Source organism: Papaver somniferum, unplaced genomic scaffold (assembly GCF_003573695.1).
Source record: "Papaver somniferum cultivar HN1 unplaced genomic scaffold, ASM357369v1 unplaced-scaffold_132, whole genome shotgun sequence".
In the NCBI taxonomy this organism is placed as follows: Eukaryota; Viridiplantae; Streptophyta; class Magnoliopsida; order Ranunculales; family Papaveraceae; genus Papaver; species Papaver somniferum.
In genome coordinates this window covers 9,028,242-9,053,228 of record NW_020622381.1, presented here as the reverse complement: position 1 = coordinate 9,053,228, position 24,987 = coordinate 9,028,242, and the positions used below count along the sequence as shown (strand labels likewise).

General features: G+C 38.3%; 3 protein-coding genes across 3 annotated transcripts; all 3 read left to right on the top strand.

Annotated features, from left to right (window-relative positions):
* Positions 1-188: 188 nt before the first annotated feature.
* Positions 189-3,132, top strand: LOC113333130 (probable protein phosphatase 2C 2). Its single transcript, XM_026579627.1, has 4 exons — positions 189-475; positions 1,075-1,272; positions 1,388-1,623; positions 2,202-3,132. The coding sequence occupies exons 1-4, from the start codon at positions 320-322 to the stop codon at positions 2,791-2,793; spliced, it is 1,182 nt and encodes a 393-aa protein (XP_026435412.1). The 5' UTR covers positions 189-319; the 3' UTR covers positions 2,794-3,132.
* A 742-nt stretch (positions 3,133-3,874) lies between these two features.
* LOC113333129 (dihydrolipoyl dehydrogenase, mitochondrial-like) lies at positions 3,875-6,536 on the top strand. The gene is made up of 2 exons (XM_026579626.1): positions 3,875-4,223; positions 5,088-6,536. Exons 1-2 carry the CDS (start codon positions 3,948-3,950, stop codon positions 6,336-6,338), a joined length of 1,527 nt encoding a protein of 508 aa, XP_026435411.1. The 5' UTR covers positions 3,875-3,947; the 3' UTR covers positions 6,339-6,536.
* Positions 6,537-7,013: 477 nt separating this feature from the next.
* On the top strand, positions 7,014-8,858 carry LOC113332810. Its single transcript, XM_026579317.1, has 4 exons — positions 7,014-7,028; positions 7,116-7,560; positions 8,327-8,378; positions 8,507-8,858. Exons 1-4 carry the CDS (start codon positions 7,014-7,016, stop codon positions 8,856-8,858), a joined length of 864 nt encoding a protein of 287 aa, XP_026435102.1.
* The last annotated feature ends 16,129 nt before the right edge of the window (positions 8,859-24,987 follow it).

The window sequence follows — 24,987 nt, the reverse complement described above, 5'->3', positions numbered from 1 at the left end:
ACTTCTCTAGAATCAATGACTACGTGTCAATAACGTACTCACACGGTATAGCAAACAAGGTTGGTATCATCATCCCCACGTGTCGGTTAATAGGCCAAAATTTACAGGTAATCACCGGTCAATATCTCCGACTAACAACCGGTATAAATTAATTTTCAGCAGAGCAGTTGCATTTGTTTACCGGCTAACAACTAAATAACGCGGGAGTGAAGAAGAAAAAAATTCCCTAATTTTCATAAAAGACCTAATTTCAGATAATTCCAGAAAAATTTGTGATCCAAGGAAGAGAAGAAGAAGTCTAAAAATTTGTAAACGGGTGATGTTAATTTGTGATGATCGTAGATTAGAGATGGTAGCAGAAACAGAAACTGTTAGGGTTTTGGATGTTCAATATAGATGTGGTGTTGTTGGCAAAGGAAATAACAACCATAACACTGATCTTTATGATTCTGATGTTAAAGTCGAATTTGAAGTTGTAAGTTTATTTTTATTTCTTTGTTCTCTTTTTCTGTTTTGTTTTGCCGTAAACTGAGATGATTGAAACCCAGTTTAGGATTTTTTTTCAGATTTTTGGTGTTTTTGATTGAGCTTGAAAGTTGGAATCTTTTGCATGTTTTTTTTGGATTTTGATGGAAACCCAAAGTAGTGACCAACTTAATTTGTATTTTAATTGCAACTTTTTTAGGAATTGAAATTAATTTCTGCAGTTTATTAGAGTTGTTTAGAAGGAATTGCTGGAGTTGAGAATTGAAGAACTCCCATATTATGTCAATTTAATAAAGTTGAAATCTTTTTGACTTTTAGAAACAACTGTTGAGATCGAAATCCTCATTAAAATCTATTTTGTCTCCTGTATGGCGTTGTTTTTAGTTTCAGTAGTAATTGTTTTGTTTGCTGCTCTCAGCTGTGTATGCCTCTTGCAGCCTTACCATCGAGTATATCTTTGTTGAAAAATACACTAGAAGAATGTAAAATGATCTGTTATTGGGTTGTGTGTATTGAACTTTAAATGGGGAAAGGAAAATGAACTAAAGGTTTAACTTTGATTGATCTTATATTGATCACTTCTTTCAGGATGTGAATTCTCCAAATGATGCTTCAAATGTACCCGTGGAATCAGGCAGTTTTCAATTCGCCCCTTGTATTCGTTCAGGTAGTTTTGCTGATATTGGCCCTCGTAGATTCATGGAAGATGAGCATATAAGGATTGATAATCTATCTTCATACTTGGGTTCTGCTGTCAGGTGTCCATCGCCTGGTGCCTTTTATGGGGTAAGTGAACTTAGTGAAGTGAAATTAGGGCAGCATGCATTACCTGTTAAACAATCTAGTTGTTGATATGATATCTTATGTTTCTCGTTTACATACTGGGTTGTCAATATATCAGGTGTTTGATGGTCATGGAGGTCCTGATGCTGCTGCTTACATCAAGAAAAATGCAATGAGGTTCTTTTTTGAAGATGCTGATTTTTCACAAACATCTGAAAGTAATGATGTTACTTTAGATGAGGTTGAGGATTCCTTCCGTAGAGCGTTTCTTCTAGCTGACATCGCATTGGCTGATGATTGCACTGTCAGCAGTTCTTCTGGGACAACAGCCCTTACTGCTCTGATACTTGGAAGGTATGTATTACACTTGCCATAGTCTGCTTCTTGCTGCAAGAAACTTCCATCGAGCAGTGTAGGTGATAAATTATTCTTGGAGTTTGGTGCATTTAAACCTCCACCTCTTTAGGAAGAAGAGAAAAACACTTGTACACGGCCTACCCTTGCGTGGGTCATTCGCACCATGGGAACCAATTGACAGGGTAGCCATGTCCACATATGGTCTATGGCTTAGAGAAAATCTTTGGATGACAGTTTTTTTTATCTCTTTTGCTTACTAGTTTTAGCAGAGAGACCATTAAAATTGATGTATTATTATTGAATGTTGACCTTGAACTGGACTTGGGGCTCCCATGGCACCATAAGAAAAATCGCATTAGCTGTATTGATTTCCATACGACATTGTATCTTAATTGGACGAACTAGTCTAGATACTAAACCTCGTCATTCATGTGCTAACTAGGTAAGAACATGTCTCCTGAAGAAAGGTTAGGGTATTCCTGAAAACATAATTTGGATGTGATCCTTATGGAAAAAATACAGGTCGGTGTACTTGGTGTGGTCCATTGATTTTGACGTTCTTTTTTCTTATGCAGGCAGTTGTTGGTTGCCAATGCAGGTGACTGTCGAGCAGTTTTATGCCGTAGAGGTGAGGCAATAGATATGTCTCAAGATCATAGACCAATATATCCATCAGAAAGGCAAAGGGTCATGGATTTGGGTGGATACATAGACGATGGGTATCTCAATGGTGTTCTTTCAGTGAGTCGTGCCTTGGGTGACTGGGACATGAAGTTACCCCGGGGATCCTCGTCACCTCTTATTGCTGAGCCCGAGTTTCAGCAAACTGTTCTTACAGAGGATGACGAATTCCTCATCATTGGATGTGATGGTATCTGGGATGTGATGACAAGCCAAGATGCAGTGAGTATTGTCCGTCGTGGTCTACGACGGCATGACAACCCAGAGCAATGCGCCAGAGAACTTGTGATGGAAGCTCTGCGAAAGAACACTTTCGACAATCTCACTGTAATTGTGATTTGCTTCTCTCCATTAGATCATAGAGAATCATCACCAACTCCTAAACAACAAAAAGTGAGGTGCGTTAGTCTTTCGGATGATGCCCTTTGTAGCTTGAAGAAATTGCTGGACAACAATGGTGACGACGTCGATTGTAAATATACTTAGTTGAATATATTTGTTGAAACTATGTATTTTGGGGACTGCTTGTATATTTCCATGGCCCTGGTTCAGGTGGCAACCAGGGTTGGCAATTTTGTGCGGAAGGGGGAATGGGAATGTTGGCAGGTGCTTTTGTTGTTTACTGTTGTTGTAAATGGAGAGAGGTGATGTGTGCATACTACTAATAGTGTTGGAGGAGGATCGGTGGTTTATGAATATGTTGTAGTAGGCAGTCCAGACGCCCTGGTTACGATGTGGTGGGGTCACATACATTTTGTATGTGGCCCCTCTTTATTTTCTGACACCTATTTAACTAAAAAATCTGCCTCCTCTAAATCCCCATAACAGTTTTAGTAAAGAAAAAGGAAGTTGGAAAAAGAAAAAGATAAACAGTTAGGTAATAAAACAGTTTTTCAAATTTTTTTCCTACTTTATCAGAGTGTCATCATTTAAAGAAGGGCCATATACTTGAAGTATGTGGCCCGACCACATCGTAGCCACACCGACATCCAGAACCGTTACACGTAGTTTCCTTAATCCATTTGCCATTATAAATCTTGATCTACATATATTTTAGAACTCCAGTTCATGTCAAGGAAGGCTGCTACACATGGGATTTAATTGTCAGTACCAAGTTAAAAACATCCTTAAATGTTAAGTTTTGGTAACTCTATGGAATTTGATAGTCCTCGGAATAACTTTGCAACGTGAAAAGGCATGTTTGATTCTACCACTGAGCTGAAAAGATGGCATTTCTGTCATTTATTTGCAAGTACTCAATTGAAACATAAAAATAAGTTAAACTGCAGCAAAGGGACATATTCAACACGACCCTAAGTGGCTCCTCCTACTCTTTGCAGCCAATCTGTTAGGAACTTGGGGAAGAAATCGCGTGTTTTAAAGTTTCATCATCACTTGCGTGGGAGTGAATTCTAATTGCGGTGTGTCGAAAGAAAATGACATCACGGTTACAAAAGTAAATCTAACGATGTGGATATAATTACACCAACCACAACCGCACGATCTTTTCTTGGAGGCATTTTCGTAAATAAACTACAATAAGACAGCGTTTATTCTCCTTTCCTCCTCATATATTCAGAGAGAACGGAATAAAGAAAAAAGAAAAACCCATTAACAGCGTTGAAGAAGAAGAAGAAGCCATGGCAATGGCAAGTTTAGCAAGAAAGAAGGCCTTATATTTCAGTAGCAATCTCTGCAAATCTTCATCATCATCATTTAAATATTCGTTTTCAGTTTCAAGAGGTTTTGCTTCTGGATCGGCTAGTGATGAGAATGATGTTGTTATCATTGGCGGTGGTCCTGGTGGTTATGTAGCAGCGATAAAAGCTGCTCAATTAGGTCTTAAGACCACTTGTATTGAAAAACGTGGTGCTCTTGGTGGTACTTGTCTTAATGTTGGTTGTATCCCTTCTAAGGTATAAATCATACTCTGATTTCATTATCGCTAATTAGGGTTTCTTCAATTACATCTTATTTCTGTTTATTTAGGGTTTAGATCTGGGTTTGGGTATTTCCGTATTTAGTGTTATTGATTGATTTGGGTAATCTTTCAATTTTGTAATTTAGGTAAAGATTAGATGATGTGTTTTGATTGTGAAATTATGTGTTTGTATAGTGTTTTGCGGTTTAATGGTATTTTGTGTATCTTGTTTCTTTCGTGATAAAAGTAGGTTGTTGTCAACTATACCTCAGCTCAATGGTTGAGTGATTATTAGGTTACTAATGGTGGTAGTACCACAACTATTTGATGTTGGTGTGCTGTTGATCTGGAGATTAGCGTTCGTTGAATTTGCTAGGTTTATTGTGACCCTTGTATATGAGGGTAAAACCATATGTGCTTTTGGTTACTGTCAAAATAGTTGAATAAGGGATAATTTTATAGCTAAGAAGGTAGAAAATTATACAGTGGGTGAGTGTGTAAAAAATCATTGGGTCTATTTAACTTGATGATGGACATTAGCGCATATTTTAGGTTTTTAATAGGAACTCCTGGCAAATTCATTGGCGTTTGTGACTGGGCTGGCTTGAGGTTGTGGTTATAAGGACTGCTATTTTCTGGTTACCTTTCCTGATGATTGCTATATGTGCCATGCAATTGTTATCAGCTTCTAGTGTCTGTAGTAGCTATAGACGCTTGTTATGGCAACTGGGTTTGATGGTATTATGTGATCTATAGTTAACAGTTTTTCGTGTCTAAGTTGTATTCTTTTCCCTGTTTCAATCTTGTTATGTTTTGTATATATGACCAGAATATTAATGATTTGATTTTGTTTTCCCAGGCCCTTTTACACTCCTCCCACATGTACCATGAAGCCAAGCATGCATTTGCTAATCATGGTGTTAAGGTTTCAAATGTGGAAGTTGATTTGCCCGCAATGCTTGGTCAGAAAGATAAAGCGGTTTCCAATCTCACTCGAGGTATTGAAGGCCTCTTCAAGAAAAACAAGGTAACATATGTCAAGGGTTATGGTAAGCTTATCTCTCCATCTGAGGTCTCTGTCGAAACCATTGAAGGGGAAAACACTGTTGTCAAAGGTAAAAACATTATAATTGCAACAGGGTCAGATGTGAAACCTCTTCCAGGTATAACTATTGATGAAAAGAAGATTGTTTCATCAACCGGAGCTCTATCTTTATCAGAAATCCCCAAGAAACTTGTTGTCATTGGAGCAGGTTATATTGGTCTAGAGTTAGGTTCCGTCTGGGGCAGGCTTGGATCAGAGGTGACTGTTGTTGAGTTTGCTTCTGACATTGTCCCCTCCATGGATGGTGAGATTCGCAAGCAATTTCAGCGTTCCCTTGAAAAACAGAAGATGAAGTTCATGCTCAAGACTAAAGTGGTAGGAGTAGACACATCAGGTGAAGGCGTTAAATTGACATTAGAACCATCAGCTGGTGGAGATCAGACCACACTCGAAGCGGATGTTGTCCTTGTCTCTGCCGGTAGAGCTCCGTTTACAGCTGGTCTAGGACTAGACGAGATTGGTGTGGAGATGGATAAAATGGGTCGTATCCCTGTTAATGAGCGATTTGGAACTAATGTACCTGGTGTCTTCGCCATTGGAGATGTCATTCCTGGACCCATGTTAGCACATAAAGCAGAAGAAGACGGAGTTGCATGTGTGGAATACATAGCAGGAAAGGTAGGCCATGTGGATTACGACCTGGTGCCTGGGGTTTGTTACACACATCCCGAGGTGGCTTCAATTGGAAAGACAGAAGAACAAGTGAAGACTATGGGAGTGGAGTACCGCGTCGGTAAATTCCCTTTCATGGCAAACAGCAGAGCCAAGGCAATTGACAATGCAGAAGGTTTGGTAAAGATCATTGCAGAAAAGGAGTCGGATAAGATTCTTGGAGTTCACATCATGTCACCGAATGCCGGAGAGCTTATCCATGAAGCTGTATTGGCTTTACAGTATGGTGCTTCAAGTGAGGATATTGCTCGTACCTGCCATGCTCATCCAACTATGAGCGAGGCCTTGAAAGAAGCTGCCATGGCTACTTATGACAAGGCCATCCACATCTAAGGAGGCACTATCTTTGGTTCCTTCTTCCTACTTTTTGTCTAGTTTTCTTCTGTCTATTGGAATGATTTTGTTAAAATTGTCGCTTGACGATTTTTCATAAGAAATGTCTGGTTTTTAACAAACCAAAACAAATTACCCATGTTCATTGTTTTATGGGATCAAAATTTTAAATTGAGTTTGCACTTTTAAGAATGTTCAGGTAGGTGCAGGGTTTTTACATATTCCTCACTACACATGCATTTTAATCAGTGGATTGATTACTGACTTCTTTGTTGCTCATACACACTGTACCTAAATGACAGTTTCTTCAATGCCTGCGCATTATCCCTACTCGGCCATTACGCAACATCTGCTAAAAGTTCTTCTATTTGCTGAAATTTCTTTTATCCCAGACCAAGTCAATAAAAAAAAATCCACCATACAGCTTGCACTCATCCTTGATCCTTCCCTTGAATATTTATTACTAAAGGCTAGAGCAATGAATGTAGCAATTTTCTACCAAAGACATTAAATAGACAGAATCCCTCCTTAAATATACAGATGGAGTTCCCGCAAAAAGAAATCGTCATTTCCAATGCAACGAACCACGGCAAAATTAAAACAGAAAGATTACTCGAAGATGTATTTATTGATTTGGAGCTTGGATTCTAAGTTCTAGTATCAGTACATAAAACCATGGCTTCTTCTAATGTTAGTACTCACCGTCGTCATCCCTTTTAAACTCGAATAGTTAGTTCTGCCTTCTTGTTGCTTCTCTCCATTGTAAACTGTTTTCAGCCTTCAAATGCAAGAGTTGGTGTGGTCATGGATGGTACGGCAGGAGTGTTAATAAGCAAGCTATTGCTCGGAGACATTTGTGCTGCAACGGAAGACCCTGACTTCTGTACAGCAGTACTAAGTACCGACCCTCGTACTCCATATGCGGATCTTTTTGGTCTTGCAAGTGTCTCCATCAATTTAGCAGTTATCAACGCTACTGATACTCAAAAGTGTATAACTGAGTCCTACATGATTGCATATCCCGATCAAACGGTACAATTACAAGCATGCAGCTCAGATTACCAAGTCATTATCGCCAATCTTAAATTGGTTGGTAATAACTTGCTGGATTATGGTAATTCTAAGGTAGCAGATAAAAAACTTGTTGAGGATGTTATGCATCATATTACTGAATGTGAAAATCAATTCTCTTCATGTCACGTGATTCCAAGTCCGCTGGCAGGTAGGAACAAAATTGTGACGAATCTTGTTAATATCCTTGATGTCGTTATAAGTCGGATTCCCTAACGGAAATGCGTCCCTTGTAAAATTTGGATGCCTTCCTTGCAGTCAAATGTGATAAAAATAAAATTGGAATGAAATAAAAACACAAAATTGGTTAAAAAGACCAAAATCAATAATTCATGGGTGAAATGGACAGTTAGATTTTGATACTGTTTAAATGGACAAAAATGTAAAAATAGGCAGGATGTAACCAGTTTCATCGTGCCCATTTTCAAATATTTTTTCTTATTTTTAATTTACACAGGATGTATCCAGTTTCATCCTTGCTATTTTTTAAATTTAAGATAGAATGAACCCAGTTTCATCCTTGCTATTTTTTTTTGCCATTTCACCTAAACTATTTTTTACTCGTCCATTTGAACCGTGATTTAAAAATATTTGGACAAATGACTCATTTTCCGAAATAAAAAGCAGCTTTTATTTTCATTTCTTTGTTTTCTTCAGAACTGGTGCAGAACCAAATGTGATAAAAGGCAATGGTTTTGGAAAACTGTTGCCTAAAGTACATACAATACTAAGATTGAAACAAATGATTCAAGGGCACCTATTTTGGAACGGAAATGAATTCACTTTTTACCTACTTGTTTTATTTTGGACATATCATCAATATTGGAAATGCCGGTTTATGTTCATGGTAAAATATCTGTTGATTTAGTAGGGATTCTCTCATTATGTCAAATTTAATGTTTTTTCTGCAAAAACAGCCATATTAATTGCCCTAGCAATGAGGGTCATCAGGAGATGCTCTTATATATAGTACTACCACACGCATGTTGTGATTGTACCTTCACAGTAGTACAGTGCAATCAAGTAAAAAAAACATGGCTTCTTCTCTTGTTATTTCTGCGTTTTTGGTGTTTTTCTTTGCCGTGAATTATTTTCAGCCTTCAGTTGCTAGGCAGCTTGGGGGCAGTCAAGAATAATACCGTCGGTGTGATGGTTTCAGCAGAGATGGTATCAGATATTTGTTCACACACCGCCGACCATGCCTTCTGTATCACACTATTGAATTTTCCTCCTTCAACTCCAACCAGTGATCTTCATACTCTATCAGTCAATGTCAACCATTTTGCGTTAATTACTGCTGTCTATACTGTCGCCGATGTAATTGAACTTATCGACAAAGCTACTCCTGATCTTTTGGAAGTGTTCGCTACATGTGTTGGGAACTGGCATGGCGGTATTCTCGGCGAGATGTACAAGTTGAAGGTGATTTGCATGATTCTAATTATATAGATGCAAATCAAAATACTCTTTATGCTTTAGGTAACGTTTCTGAGTACGAACATGTATTTTGGAAACCCCCCACGGTGATGAAGTCTCCGTTGACAGAGAAGAATACCATTATGACTAATATCCTTAGTGTCCTTGCTGTTATTACAAAGCGTCTAAGGGATGGATCATAGATGAAGTGGATTATTAGAAAGCTTTTGCTTTAAATTCATATGTAACAAATCAAATTCGGCATGAAATGAAAAATCACTTTCTATAGATTATTATCATGATCCTCGTACATCATTTTCGTTGTTATGTTTCCTCTCTTGTTTGGCAAAATGCATGGACTCATCTTCCAAATATGGTTTAAGGATTGGTGAAGTGGTAAACGTAAATTATTATTTTGGTTAATCCACCTTTTCATTTGGTGACAAAAAATATTCAGGATTTTCTTTATAGCCCGTTAGATATGGTTTGGTATATAAATGTAAATAAAAAATTCATATATATATATATATATATATATTTTTTTTTTTTTTGTAAGTAAGACATTTCATTGCAAAAGACTAAAGCTGGATTGGTTGGAAGATGATTGGTTGGAAGAGGATTAGTCTGTCTAGAGAGAGAGGAGGTGTTGGAATCAAAAAGCTTAGGATCATGAATAAAGCTTTACATGCAAAGTGGGTTTGGAGATATGAGAATGAGGAAGATGCATTATGGAGAAAAATTGTTAATCAAAAGTTTGGGGGAAACCCAAAAGTTTTTTTTCCTAATGCTACAAACAAGCCTTTAGGGAAAAGTTTATGGGCAGGGATTTTAAATTCAGTTCCAAGTCTTGAGCAATGCACTACAATCCAAGTGAACAATGGCAACAGTTTTGTTCTGGAAAGACAAGCGGCTTAATGTCCAAGCTCCAAGGCTGATGTTTCCTTCACTGTTCAAAATCAGTAACAAGAAGGATGCTACTTTACAGGATATGTTGGATGTAAGTGATAATAATAGTTGGAATTTGCATTCTGCAGGTTACTAAAAGAGCAAGAAATTGAAGATGTGGCTCATCTTTTGAATTTGCTTCCAAATATTGATAGTGACAGTGGCAGTGATCAAAGCGTTTGGCAGGTGGGAACAAAGGCTTTTCTGTGACAGAATGTTATAAAGCCTTAGAAGATGATGGTTTATTAAGGTTTCCTTACAAATCTGTTTGGAACCCAAGAATTCCTCAAAAGGTTGCATTCTTTGTTTGGAATTTGTGTCATAATGCTGCTCCAACTCTAGACTCAAATTCATATAGGAATACTATCATGGTAAATGGTTGCCTTTTATGCAAGAAGTCAGCTGAATCAAACCAGCATATCTTTCTTCATGTGAAACTACAAGGTCAGTGTGGTATTACTTCTTGAATTTTTATAATCTGCAGTGGGTTTTTCATGATTCAATAAGAAGTAACATATGAGAGTGGAGAAAGAAGGATTGCAAGAACAGTTCAACCAAGAGTAAAATTTGGGACTTGTATCCATTTGCTATTTGGTGGGCTATATGGATTAAAAGGAATGCAAGAGTGTTTAATGGGAAATATAAGACTCAACAGGAACTGATTGATAGTGTGAAGATCAATATTTATAATTGGTATGTTGGGACAAATATATTTGGAGACATTTCTATTAACTTTGTCTTGAATAACTGGGAGGGTGTAATGGCTTAGCCGGGTAGTTAGCTTCTGTGCTTTGACAACTTTTGGGTTCATTTTTGGGTTGATAGTTTTTTTTTGGTGGCTATGCTCTTTTGAGTATGGTTTGATTCTGTTGTTCCTTTCCTTTTCTTTCTTCTTTTTTCATCTGCTCACTACCTTAGTGGGATGCTGCTCTTTATTAATAAAACTGCCCTTTTTGAGTAAAAAAAAAGAAGACTAAAGCTCAAAAAGAGCCTGCGAAACAGAGGAAGTAGAGCTATCTAATATCCATCCACAGTCGGATGTTTTGATATTAGATCTATCTACTGAGAGTTGTTGTTGGATACAAATAAGGGGACAATTCTCCCAAACAACCGTTGTGGTCAAGGTTCGAGCAGATTTTGCTAGAATATCTGCCGCCTTGTTTCCTAATTTAGGAACAAAATAAAATCCTAAAAAATTGTTACATAAGGTAGCCAGTTTGTTGGCTTCTTCCAGAAAAGTTTTAGATCGCCAAGAAATATTGTATGTTTTTCCTTGAAGATAGTTGAATAAGCCTTTAGTCCCCTTCTATGCTAAAATTCTCCAAATTTTTCTCTTTCGCCCAAATAGCGGCCTGCAGCACTCCTAGAGCTTCCGCTTCTTGTGGGTCTGAGGTTGTTGCATGTCCTGCTTTCCCTCCTCATGTGTTTCCTGCATCATCTCTCAAAATTATAGCATAACTTGAAGGTAAAGTGTTAGAAATCCGGGCTGCATCCATATTAATTTTCAGTGTATCTTTTAAGGGAGCTTGCCAAGTTTGTGAGGAGATTTTCCTATTGTGTTTCTTGGGCTTATCCCGTGTCTTCTTCTTTTATTGACCAGAAAGCAATATATCCTTGAATTTCTAGAGCTAAGACATTAGAAGTAGTTGTTTTATTCTCAAAGACTCTATTACACCTTTCCTTCAAAATAAACCATATTTTAGTAAGCATTAATTCTAAAAAAATTGTTTCTTGGGATTATTAATCCATTCTTTGCAAATATCAATAAGGACCAGGAAGGATCTATATTTAGAGAGATAGGATTTGGAGATGAGTTCCAAACTTCTTTACCATAAGGACAGTGCAATAGAAGATGTTATGTGGTTTCTATTTCAGTTCTACACATAGTACAGTAGGGTTCTACTTCTTTGACTTCCCCAAAGAGCTTAGAATTAGTAGATAAGGCATTTTGAAGACATTTCCATATAAAAAGCTTGATTCTTTGGGAAGTATCTAGCTTTCACATAGCAATCCAAAAGGTCTCAGGTAAGTCTAAGCTAACTATATCAGCATTATTTTCATTTACTTTATCATACAAAGATTTGACTTTGTAGTCTCCTGACTTAGTTAGTGACCATCTCAGTTGATCTTTCTTTAGAACATGATTTTTATCTTTGAAAAGGTAAATCTTCTGGATTTTAGAGGCTATACTACTAGGGAAGCTTGCTTAATGATGTCTAAGTTCCAAGAATTAGTTTCATTGTCAATCAGGTCAGAAACTAGCACAAGATGTTCATTCTGTGAATTCCTAAGATGTTCTAGTGTTTCGGATAGCTCAGGTATCCATTTGTCATTCCATATACTAATATCACTCCCATTTCCTACTTCCCAGATGCTATATTATAAATGAGTTCTAGTCCTTGACTGTTACAGTTCCAGATCCATGAACCATTTGACTTTGCTTTGGCTCTTAAAGGGTGCTTATTTATGAAATATCTAGATCCCATAGTTTTGACCCAAAGAGCATCCTGTTCTTTAACTAGTTTCCATGCTAATTTAGCATGCATTGCAAGGTTAAATTTATGAGCCTCTTTGAAACATAACCCTCCTTTTTGAATTGGTTTACAAATGTTTAGCCAAGCTTTAGGATAGAAACCTTTTTTCCTTGTTTCTTTTCCCCACCAAAAATCCCTCTGAATGACATTAACCTTGTTGGTTATATTTTTGGGTAGACTAAAACATCCCATATGATAAGAGGGGATACTAGATAAAACTGCTCTATTTAGGACTAATCTACTAGGTTGTGAGAGCACCATACCTTTCCAACCTTTGGATTTGGATGCCATTCTTTTCAAAATTGGGGCAAAGGTCTTTATTTTGGATCTAACCATGAATAAGGGGGATCCTAAATATGGATCCTTAAGACTTATATGCTTAATTTTCAGCAATTTAGACATCATTCTTTGATGTTTAGGGGAAAATTTCCTTACAAAGAAAACCCCTGACTTATCAAAGTTAATTAACTGACCAGAGGCTTTACTAAAGATTTCAATGGTGTCAAGTAGGTTTCTACATTCTACAAGATCAGCTTTTACAAACAGGAGGCAGTCATCTGCAAAAAAGAGGTGGAAGATTGTTTAACTTTTGGGTGTTATCTTAACTCCATGAAGAATCTTTTTATTCTCTTGATGAAGAAGAAGTCTAGAGAAAATTTCTACACATATTATGAATAGGTAAAGGGATAAAGGGTCACCTTGTCTCAATCCTCTAGAAGGATTGAAAGCTTCTCCAGGGGACCCATTCAAAAGGACAGAAATGGTTGTGGCAGTCCGCAGTTTCACTACCTTTTAAAACTCTTGAGACTTTACCAATCTTACTGGCTATTAACCCTATTATTTCATGGTTTCTACTATGTTCATACTTAGTATTTGACAGAGTTGCCCATATCAGGATTTCCTTGACTTCATCTGTTGAATGCGCATTTCTTGGTATGCTGTTATAGCCGCTAGTACATTACCGAATGGATACTATGGTCCATTCGAGAAGATCAAGTTGAAACCTTCTGCGGTTCTAAAAGTAATAATAAAGAGATTAGAAACCACTTCCCTTATCTGAAAGCCTAAATGGATTCCCCAGAAGCTAATTAAGGCACCCTCTACTTCCCATTGTTTCAGTATTGAGGTTGAAAAGACTCTAGCTAGAATGTTGAAGGGTTTAATACCATAATCTCTAATGAAGGAAGGAGGAGTCGAGAGAATTCATGTGTTACTATGGTTCACTAGGCGTTGAGTTAGGGATAATCCACTGAGATGTTTATAAAGTTGTATGTGATCTCCCATTGCAAGGGTAAAAAAAGAATAGAGGAAAGGAGATTGAGAAGAAAGATAGAACTAGAAGAAAAGAAAGGCCAAGGTTTTAGGTTCTTAAAGAAACCTCAGATGATACAAGTAAGACCCGTGAAGAAGAGAGGATCGAGAATCAGTTATCTTAATTTTTTCCCAATGGGATACTGACAACCAAAAAATTCAAAAAGGAAAACAAAGGAAGATGCAAGAGTTGACAGAGAGTCAAGGGAATAGGTTGTTGACTCAACATGATAGCAAAACCTTGTCCTAGTAACAAAGCTAACGGTACGAGGTTGTTGATAAAGACAATTGCATGTCTTCATAGTACGAACAAACTCGTACATATTAAGTTATCTTAAACTTTATAGGAAAGTATCAGGATTTAAAAAAAAAAACATTTGTTGTTTATGAAATAGCATTCCTCGATTCTAGAAACTGAAGAAAGCGCATTAGGGATTGAGCAACACTAAGGATATCTAAGTCTTTGACATAAGTATCAGATATAGATACAATAAAATATTATCGACTCTAAAAATTCTCAGAAGACAAGAGCCAAGAAATAGAACGAATTCTATGCCTAAGGAGTTTTTCGAAATCCTATTCTTTCTGTGCTTTTGCAATTGCTGTTTTGTGATTCCTTATTATTATTGATAAATACACCTAGTTGTTGTACTAAGAAATTATTAATTTAATGTCTCTACGTAGTTTAAGTTAATTGTCAAAAACTGCTTAAAAATATATTAGAGTTTCTTTATCAATCCAACGGATAAAGCTATCTATCTTGTAATTTAAATTAAAAAACTAGGCTATAGGTATTTAAAGCTTGAATTAAAATAAAATTACACAAGATGGCCCTCAGTCACTTCAAAGCTAGAGAGATAATGAGGCCTATTAATTCAATTTTAACACTTGAGCTTTCTAGGTTAATTATGATCTAGTATCCTGTAGAATCTATTTTCTGAAGAGTCATCTAAGCATATTGGGAAGCTAAAGAGCCTAGCAAAGCTAGAGACTAGACTTAAAGTTAGACGATGGGCATGAAGTGACATAGCGTGGTGTTAGGCACCATGCAGAAGGAACACAAGAAAAGAGGTATGGCAAGATCTTAAGAGGGAGAGCAAAATATTTTCCAAACTTCATCTAGGAAAACCAAATTTCCGTACATAGGTTCAAAGCATTTGGTAAAGTAGTATACTAGTTCTAGTATAAAAAAGTATTACAGGTTAAGAGAAGTAAAACTATAGAGATTACAAACTAATTCAAGAGAATTTATAAACTATGGCTTGCGATCACTCCAAAGTGCCTGAGAATGCTGCTGTTTCACTGTGTAGGGTTATGCGGTGCAAAGAGAATCATCTGCATAGGGTGAAGTTCTACTTTTGTTATCTCTGCGGGACAAATCAGTTTCTATAAGCTCAGCAAGCTACCCATCTTGCCTTTTGTATACTAAGACCATAGGAGAAGGAGCATATTGATGCAAAGACTAGAGCTGAAATATTGCATAATCTACAACATCGGCTTCCAATTGGTACTTCAATTTTATATAGTGAGATGCCCCCCGGCTTTACTTTTGGGTATGTTCATAAGATAGAGGCTAGGTATAATTGGAAGAAAGGTGAGCGAAAATTTGAGGAGGCGGAAGAAGTCGATGCTAGAGGAGAAATAGCATATCAAATTGATCTATGAAAAATCAGTAAAATTTTTAGGGGATTATAGTCTCTGGTTAAGTGGAGTACTAGTTACTTAATATTTTGGTTTATCTTTTTCTAGTATACTTATCTTGCTCTATTGAATGTAAAGACTATGTTTTGTTATTAGATTTCTTAATGGTTTCCTAATAATCTTATAATAGTACAGTTTTAAAGTTCATTTCACAGTTGCTTAATTTACTTTCTCCCAGTTTTGTTTAATTCATCATAAAGTATGATGAAATTACTTTGCTACTGACTAATAGTTTAGAAATCAAATATAGCTAAGGAGATCATATTCTAAAGTTTTAACTGATTTTTAGTATGGGGTTTTCTATCTTAAAATAAATTTAGTAGGTATGCATTAAGTGGGAACCCTCTAGATGCCATAATGAGATATTTAAAGCAAAGAGCTAGGTAAGAAAGAGGTTGAATTTAACTAGAATTTAAGTTTCAAATAATTAAAACAAAAACTAGAGAAAGATATGAGAAACAAACGATCGATTTTGTTACTTCTCAAAAGACCAAATGAGGTCTTAAAATTTTGGAAATGATAGTATTCTCCTAAAAAGAACTGATAAAATCTTAGTCATACCAAAATAATGTCTACCCATAATACTATACCTTTGGAAGACCAAAGATCAACTATTCTGATAATCTGAGCATCAAATGTCAAGGAAACTCCATTGCCAAAGAGAGTAATGTTTCTAACAAAGAGAAGGGATGGAGAGAGGTAGGAAAAATTGAAACATTAAAAGAAAATAAAGGCAATGAAGGGGAGTTATACTCATTTAGATTAGGTTCATATAATTTGCAATAAGTGCAGGATATAAAAGGTCTAGAAGGAAGATTAAAGCTAGTATTTAAAGAGATAAGAAGCAAGTTAAGTAGTAGGGATAGAAGAAGAAAGATCAGAGGGCGGCGAAGTGAAGTGTCAAGAAATTCATTTCAATGGCTTGTGATCATACAATCGTTCCAAGAGATACCCATATTTTAACTATCAGAGTGATGCGATGTAGAGATAATCATCTACATCGAATGCAATATTTACTATGTACTAACTGTGGAGAAGAAGCTTTTCGTCATCCTTACCAGGCACGGTGGCTGGCCTACTGCAATCTTCGCAGAGAAGATAAAGACAAGCTCTGTTCCTACGCAAAATGTAGGATTTAAGCCAAGATGGAGAAAGGGAAGTCTCTCGATGCTATAATTTACTATAAAGAAATGTCCCCGGGAATAGACTATTCCTATGTACTTATGAGGGAAGCTAGATATCATAGAAAGAGGGGAAAGGGACATTGTGAAGAGATGGAGCGGACATGGAATACAGTGAAGAAGAAAACTAGAATAGAAGAATCAGAAGAAAAGGAGACAGAGATGATAGAAGATATAATGGTTGTATTTCTTGGTTTCTTGATTGGGTTTGTATTTGGTTCCAATTATGCTAAATTTTAATTTCTAGTCTGATTAAGTTGGTTATTTTATTTAGGTTTTAGTTAATGTTGTATATGTGGATAACCTCTTAATCTAGGAGGAAATCAAATACTTAGACTATAAAAAAATCTAAGGAAGCTTTTAGGATATTCCCTATTAGATTCCAGAAACCTAGAAATAGATCAAATCAATAAGCATATCACAATAAAATCAAATCACATAGAATAGTTATCATGAACTAGTTCTAAGGTTAAACTAAAATCAAATCACAATAAATAAATCAATAGCCCACCGTTGAATTGGATGTTTCAAATATCCAGAAGCAATCGTTTTAATAAAAATCATTTTATGCAATCAGCTAGATCCAAGTTTTAAATCAGAGTGGGGAAATGATTGATTTTAAATTGAAAAAAAAAACAAAGTTCTTAGTAACGAAGTGCCTATCGAATTCCTCCATGACTGTACCTTCAAGCTCTAGAAGAGACACAAGTTTGGATGATTACTCCATCGCCATGGCCATTACAGAAGAAAGAGATAGGAGAAAATTGTAAGAAAACTAGCCGTTGTTAGGAAAAAGAAAGAGGAGAGAGGAAGAGGAAAGTTTCTTAGTAATAATAAGAAAATTGCTGCCCTAACTTATAAGTATCTCAAATTTTTACCAATCTTACTGGGAGTCTGCAGTTTAATTCATAATTGGTTATGCGGAAGAATTTAACCATTTTTTTTCCTGTATTTGTCCATTAAGATTAGGATACCAAAAACCCAAAATTAGTTTAATTCTTTCAAAATAAAAGATGATTACCGGGAAAAAAAATCTAATCAATCTACAGTAAAACCTTAGATGGAGGTCTATCTTGAAGCGAGCAATAAAAATTTGCTATATATGAACCTAGGAGAAAACATAATTACGCATAACAAACATCACAATACATCTAGCCAATACTAATTAAAATTTGTTTAGTTTCACACATATGATACAAAAGTCAAATATACGAAGTTTGCTATGCAACACAATGGACATATGCAATATCTAAGAAAACATAAATTTTGTTTAGTTTCACATGTATTATTTAAATATACAAAGTTTGCTATGTAACACAATCCACACGAAATTCAACAATGATACGGAAAATTGACAAATAAAATCATACGATCAAAGATGTTTGAATGAGTCCTGCAAAACAAAAACATCACACCTGCTAAAAGTAAAAGGATTTTCCAAATTAGTTAAAAGAATCTATTTGCAACTTTGATGTACGATATGACCTATATTATCTACATACTATTGTGAATTATTCTTATATGTAGGTAAGTTCTTTAAGACGAGACCAAAAAAAAATATAACTTATTCCAATACGGAGTTTATTCTTAAATATAACTGGCCCAAATCGGAAGAAGAGATTTTTCTTCTTATATAGAGGTTATTCCTATGTGGAATATTCTTATATAGAGGTTCTACTGTATCACCTTTCTACTAATTAATTTTCTTTATCATTGGCGGCGAATATTTTATTTTCATGGTAAGGAAAATAACAAATCAATCTATCAACATTGTACTAATTAATTTTCTCCACTATTCTTAATAAATAAAAATACATAGTATAGAATAAAACTTAAGTCTTATAATGATCGGTTTCTAGACCCGATATGATAGATAGAGAATAGCTACACAAGTAGCACAAAAAGAATAAACATTTTTATCTTTATTTCTTGTTTTAAAAGAACAATACAATGTTTTCCCTTAAGCTGTTTTCTGGCCTAGGAATTGTACTCGTGTTCTTCTTTTGTTCTAGAAATTTCTTACTAATATTTTCTCTAGTTTCTTCCCCTATGTCTACATGTACTAAACTGCACCTTATTTATAGGTTGAGTTACTTCTAAATATAGTCTCTTTATAAAGGGAAAAAACTTCCCTACGTTTGTAATCTTCTAAAAACAGGTCTCACTCTAGGATTAGGAAACTACTTCTAAAATTACTAGTATTGAGGGGTGATTTTAGATTTAGGTTCTACCCGTCCCAGCTACACCAAATGACCTCACTATACCAAGAATAGTAATAGAGAAAGTTGTCATTCCATTGTACCTTGTCCTTCTTTATATAGACTTTCCAAAAGCCCATTCCCTTTATGGCATCATGTCATGTGTCCTAAACTTCTTTAATTACTACTAATGCCATTTCTTCTCTAATAAAACCTCCTTCTTTTCTATCAAATCCTTCCTAGTCCTTTTTATCTAATGGATACTTTCTTAGTGGACTTGGGTTTTAGTACCCAAGTTCCCACATCTCATACTAAGCTTGCCTCCCTTCTTAGGGGCACCCTCGGCCTGTTAAGGGGTTTCACTTTTCATGTATCAACATTAGTCCCCTCCATTCGCAAGCAGTTGAGATAAAGATCCCTTCCTCCTTATTGACTCTATGATCATGGGCGACGCTTAACCTTCCATCGTGCGGATTTCGGTTTCTGTCGGTTGTCATTGCCTCTGCATAACTGCCACGTTCAGTCCCTGAGATTCTCTATATATAGGGGTGTTAGTTTGTTTCCCCCTCGTCTCTCTTCTTCTTCCATCCTTTTGAACGCATCCCTATACTCTCCATGTCTAGCAGTTCCGCCAGTAGTTCGTCTGAAGAATCTAGTGAATCTGAAGGGACTATGAACGAAGGTTCCGAGGAGACCGAGTACTCAGAGCAGGATGAAATAATTCTACCTACTCCAGCATATGGTAAATCATATACACTCGCGGAGTTTACAAGCGGGTCCGCTTTGAAACGCGCGCTGAGGCTAAGGAGCTCCGTGGAGGTAAGCGCGCTTTCCCCCTTGACGATGTCTTAGTTCCTCTCCTTTTAAATCCTCTTGTATTACCTTATCCTTCCGCCCCTGGATGGCTCATACGACCCGAGTCGGAGACTATGGATGCCTTTGCGTTTAAAATGGTGCCGCGAATGGCTATTCACCGTGGCGACTATGATCTTCCCCTTATCGATATTCGGTCCAAATAAAAAACTCAGCAAGTGTGGCCACATTGGGCATCCCACATACACTCCAACCATAGCCACGACGCTGCTCTTCGTAGAGCGGACATTGATGAAGCTATAAAATCATCCCTTAAACGGGAAGTGAAGAGGTGTATACACGACATAACACGACTTTTTTGCCGCTGGGCTCCTCCTGTTCAAACTCTTTTCACTGCGTAGGGAGAAGCAACCATAGTTCTAGAGGATGTAGTTGCCCTTACAGGGCTACCAATCCATGGCAGTCATTTTTATGATGAAGCGACAGTCTATGGAGCGCTGAATGACGAGGACAAGAGGCTGTGTACTTATTTGTTGAAATGTAAAGATGATTCTCGTCGTGAGTTGGTGCGGAAATACCAGGTGTCGCCGAAGCAAAATGAGGGTAAGAAGGTTGCTGGCTCAGACAAGAAGGGGACGTCTTCGTCTGTTGTGAAGGAGAAGTCTAAGTGGGTTGAAGAGAAGAAATCTCCTTCGACGCCCCCAATGGGCGAGCGACTACTATCTAGCTCTATCCGCGCATATGAGTCGATTCATGGCTTGTCATCTCCTCCAACAGAAGCTGATCCTGAATGGATCATTAAAACCAATCGTCGTGTTTCCTTTCCTCTTTGGCTGAAGTATTGGACTTCGTGGATAGTTGATGGAAAAGTTCTTCCCCCAAGCGAAAAGAGAAAAATCCCCGCGCGGAGTTGGCCGCTTTTATCTCATTTTGGCTTTGCCATGATGTGTTTGAATACAGTCCTCAGGATACTATTAAGGGTGAACTTGTGCCAATGGCGGTGTTGCAGTCCCGTGGCGTCTCTTTCCCGCTCGCGCCGATGTTCCTGGGTGGCTTGTATTGTCATCTAGACTTGTTCTGCCAGGACCTTCAAACGGTGGAGTCGTCTCATAAAATTGAGACTTATATCCCGGCATCCTTTATGCAGGCGTGGTATTGGGAACATGTTCCTCCATGCGCGCCTAACCCTAATGAGTTAGCGATTCACCATGAGGAGGATGTTAGGCAAGACGATGGTTCGATCAAGAGGGTTCCTGTTGTTTAGGGCTACCCGCGGATGGCTCTTTGGAATCTGAAGGGGAAAATACCCAAGGGAGATGTTGGAAAGCACTTGGACGTATCTAAGGATTTTGAACCGTTTCCTTACAAATACGATCGATCGGGTCCATCGCATTATGATTTCATTACGCCTTTTGATACCGAGTTAGATTCAACAAAGCTCTTATCATAGGAAGACTTTGATTCGGTGATGGACGTGCTACCTGATTATCTCCCTGGTTTCTATGCTGGTAAATTCATCGCCATGTCTTACAACCCTGATCGTGCAGCTCGGCAAGTCGGGTTTGATCAAGGGGTTTCCCATAGGTTTCCCCCTTTGGAAAGCTCCGACATTGGAGATGTCATCGCTAATTTGGATCGTTTTTTCTTCAATGGGGCGGCGCGTCTGTCTGATCGAGGAATCAACTTTTCATTCAAGCAGCCTATCTCTGTGCGCCCCTTAGCAGTTACTGAAAGGGCCCACGAGTACCATGATTCCTTACGGCGTCGAGCTTTGAATTTTCTTTTGCGTGAACCGTCTCCTCCCCGTGACTTGTCTGTTCAAGACCTTCGATCACTTCATGCATCTGGCCGAATTAAACTTGATGATGCCGTGGCCGCTGAACACCGCCTTGCTCTAACCAATAAAGGTCGCTCCTTAGAGCCTCTAATGACTTCTTGGTCTCCTCCTGAGGGTCATGAGTCTGTGAAGCCGAAGAAAGGGTCATTTTCCGATCATAAGCCTCCACAGATAGATGTGAGATAATCGGCTAGTCCTTTGGCACCACAGGTACTTGTTGTTTCTTTTGCTTTGCATTTCCGTTACCTATTGCTATGCCTCCCCCTTATTTTGATAAAATGAGTGGCGGGGATTACTTTCTCAGGAAGCTTCTCCTTCTCATCGCTTGGGGTGGAAACCCCCTTCTTACGTGATGGAAGAGTACCTGATATGCCCGAGTGTTATTGGAATGAGAAGAGTCTTAGGAAGAAAGCTAGGCGAGAGGCATTCCAGTCGTCTGCTCCGCGCCCTTGTTCTTTTGTTAATATCTCGTCCTTGCAGCCTCAGCAGAGCCATCGGAAGAGTGCGTCGCAGCCTCCTGTGGGTGCAAGTAGCAGTCCAACTCCTTCGTTTGTAGACCAGTTGATGATCTAGGGGTCAGCCTTCCAAAAGGGACTGGTTGGGTATCCCCGCGCCTTCATATATTGTCCGTTCATCCTTTTCGGGCTGAAACCGTCCGTGTCAGGGGCGAAATTCTGGTGTCTCCTGGTGCCATTCTGCAATCAATGAGCCCCTGTGGGTCCAGCTGGTCAGTTTTTTGGTGGGTCCTCATCCCACGTGGCGTTAACCGTTAATGATCCTGCAGGTAACCCCCTATTTAATACGTGTCTTCGTTCTTATTATTCTCTCTTTCTCTCTCTCTCTTTTTCTCCTATAAATTTAAGTTTTTTTTGCAATGGTACTCATTTTTCATTTGTCAGGATCTACTAGTGACTCTGAGACGTTTTCTAGTTCCTCCACGTCTTGCCCTAAAACCGCTGATATTCCACCAGACTCATCGATTCTTGAGGTTAGTCCCTTCTCTTTTCTCTCATTTATTGTTACTTTTTTTTTGCTGAATATTATCGTTGGCGTCAGGATATGGGTAAGAAGTGTAAGGAAGCTGTTAAGCCTGACATGGACGGTGTGCGGCGCATAGTCCCCATCGGGGTCTTTTAAACGCGCTAGGATGGATGGTAGCGGTTTGTCTTCCCCCTTGGAGAAGCATACTGATGCTCCTGTTTCTGATATACCAACCATCCCTATTGTGTCAGAAGACTCTGAAGATGCGCAGCTTCATTTCCCTTTGGTGGTGAGTGCCGCCAAGGCTGGAGTAGACCATGCCACTCACACCCTTGTCCACAGCTTTTGGGTTCCAACTGTTTTTGCTACTGCTTATAGAGACATCGTCGAGCGCGGTGGATGTCACATGGCGAAGGAGGGTCTTCTGGACATTCGCATTTTGTGCTATATGACCAGGAATCTTTTGGAGATCGCGGACCAGCTTACGCGCGTATGGGATGATCCTGTTGACGCACCAACGTTGCGTGGCTGGGAAACTACTGTGCATTCTGCGCTTAATGTCAAGTTCCCAATAATGTGGTTGGGGGAATTTCTGGCAAAGGTGAAGGGCCGCAATGACCCTCGCGGTCGGTTTACGAGTCAGATCTCTCAGTTAGAGGGGGAGATGAAGAAGTGCCCGGAGACAACATCTAGCAAGAAGGATGTGCTGAATCTGTTGCTTGCTGATGTTGGAGTAACTAATGATGAGGTGCTACGGGCCGAGACCGCGGAAGCAACAGTTCGCATTGAGCTTGAGAATAAGCGACAGGAGTTGGCTATGCTCTAATTTGCTTACAACGCTTCGTCTTTGTGCTGGCTTTCCTTCCATCTTCCTTTATTGGACTTGTTTTTCATATAATATGTTTACTGTTGTTTGTTTTGTGTGGGTGTGTTCTTTTTTTTTTTTTGATTGTGGGATATTTTTATGGTGCTTGATTAATTATTTATCTGTAGTTAGTGTTTTCGTTATCCTTGGTTCCATGTAGCTTCGGTTGTTTATAGGGCGCCTACTACCCCCCTTTTTTTTGTTGAAGGGAAGTAGTGGTAAAAGTGGACGTTGGGAAAACGCGCCTACTCCCCACCCTTTTTATTGAAAGGGTTTTGGGTGGGGTGGGCAGTGATGGAACGTGCCTACTCCCCCTCCTCTCTTTTTGTTAGTCAATCAGGCGCCTTTGGCTTTCCTGAGATCTTTTGTAAATTTGTCAGTCAATCAGGCGCCTTTGGATTTCCTTAGAACTTTTGTAGATTTGTCAGTCAACCAGGCACCCTTGGCATTCCTGAGACCTTTTCACGTATTGCCCACAAATTTCAAAAAAGAGGAAGTTGTTCTTACCAAAAAAAAAGGTTGTTTACAACTTGTGGTCTTATCATTCACATTCTCCATCTCTTTTCTTTTGAATTAATGGCGGGGAAAAGGGTAGTACTCGATTGTATGTTTGGTTGCCCCGAGTTCCCCAGATGCACGCTTACGTTCAAATATGCTCCGTATAGCGAAACATTCTTCTGTCGGGTGTCCCATCCTTCGATGGTAGTGGCAGTACTTGGTCGAGTTCTTATCCATTTTGTTGATGTCTACTGTCATCGGGGGTAGTTGAATTTCCCTTCTAGTGACCCATTGGTTTAGTAGTTCAACCGCGCGCTCCTTGCTGCAGGGGAGAGGGGGTGGTAGTTTTGAGTCGCGCCTAGTTCCTATGTTCCTTCCCTGGTTCCTACCATCAGTTTGGAATTGATCTCCCCTTTACCTATTGGTGTTAGGCCTTACGTTGCGCGGAGTTTTAGACACAATGCTAACTATGGTGCGCCAAGCAGAATCCGTAGGTGTCTCCTTTACGCAGTCGGAGATTCTCTTGGCTGAATCTTCCATAGAAAAGCGATATTCACTGTTACTTTTCTAGAATTTGAGGAAAAATGGAATAGAGAAATTTCAAGGGGGCGGTGACGCTCACCAAAAGGTGGATATTCTCGATGCACGACGTGGGGGTTATATGAGTTAGGCTTTTAAAGGTTTTGATATCTTTTGTTGAATGGATTATTGAAATTTTTTTAACAGTCAACAACTCTTTTTCTATTAGTGTTCAACTTAGAGATAAAATGGTATTTGATTTATGGATGATTTGGAAAGCTCGTTGCTTGCTAATCTTTGAGAATGTGCAGGTGAATGCAACTGTGATTGCGAAGAAGAGTATCCAATTCTATACAGATTGGAATAATACCGTGCAGGAATCTCATGGTTTACAAATTTCTGACCGAATTCCACCTAAATGGCCTTGTCCTGTAGGAGAAGATATGAAAATTAATTTTGATGTGGCGTTTTTTAAGATTAAAAGGTTATTGGGGATTGGTCTAATATGTAGAAATTTTGCAGGTACATGCTATGGAGCTCGATGCATCTTCACAAGGACAGTAGATCCAGAGCAGGTGGAGGCTGTAGCAATGTTTGAGGCAATAAAATGGGCAAGAGAATTGAGAATACAGAGGATTCATTATGAGGGAGACTGCACAAATGTTGTTTCAGCGTAAATGGAAACATGGGAGCAGTGAAGTGGATTCACAATAACATTATAGAAGATAACATTTATTTTTTAAAGGATTTTGACTCTTGGAGATTTTCTTTTACCATGG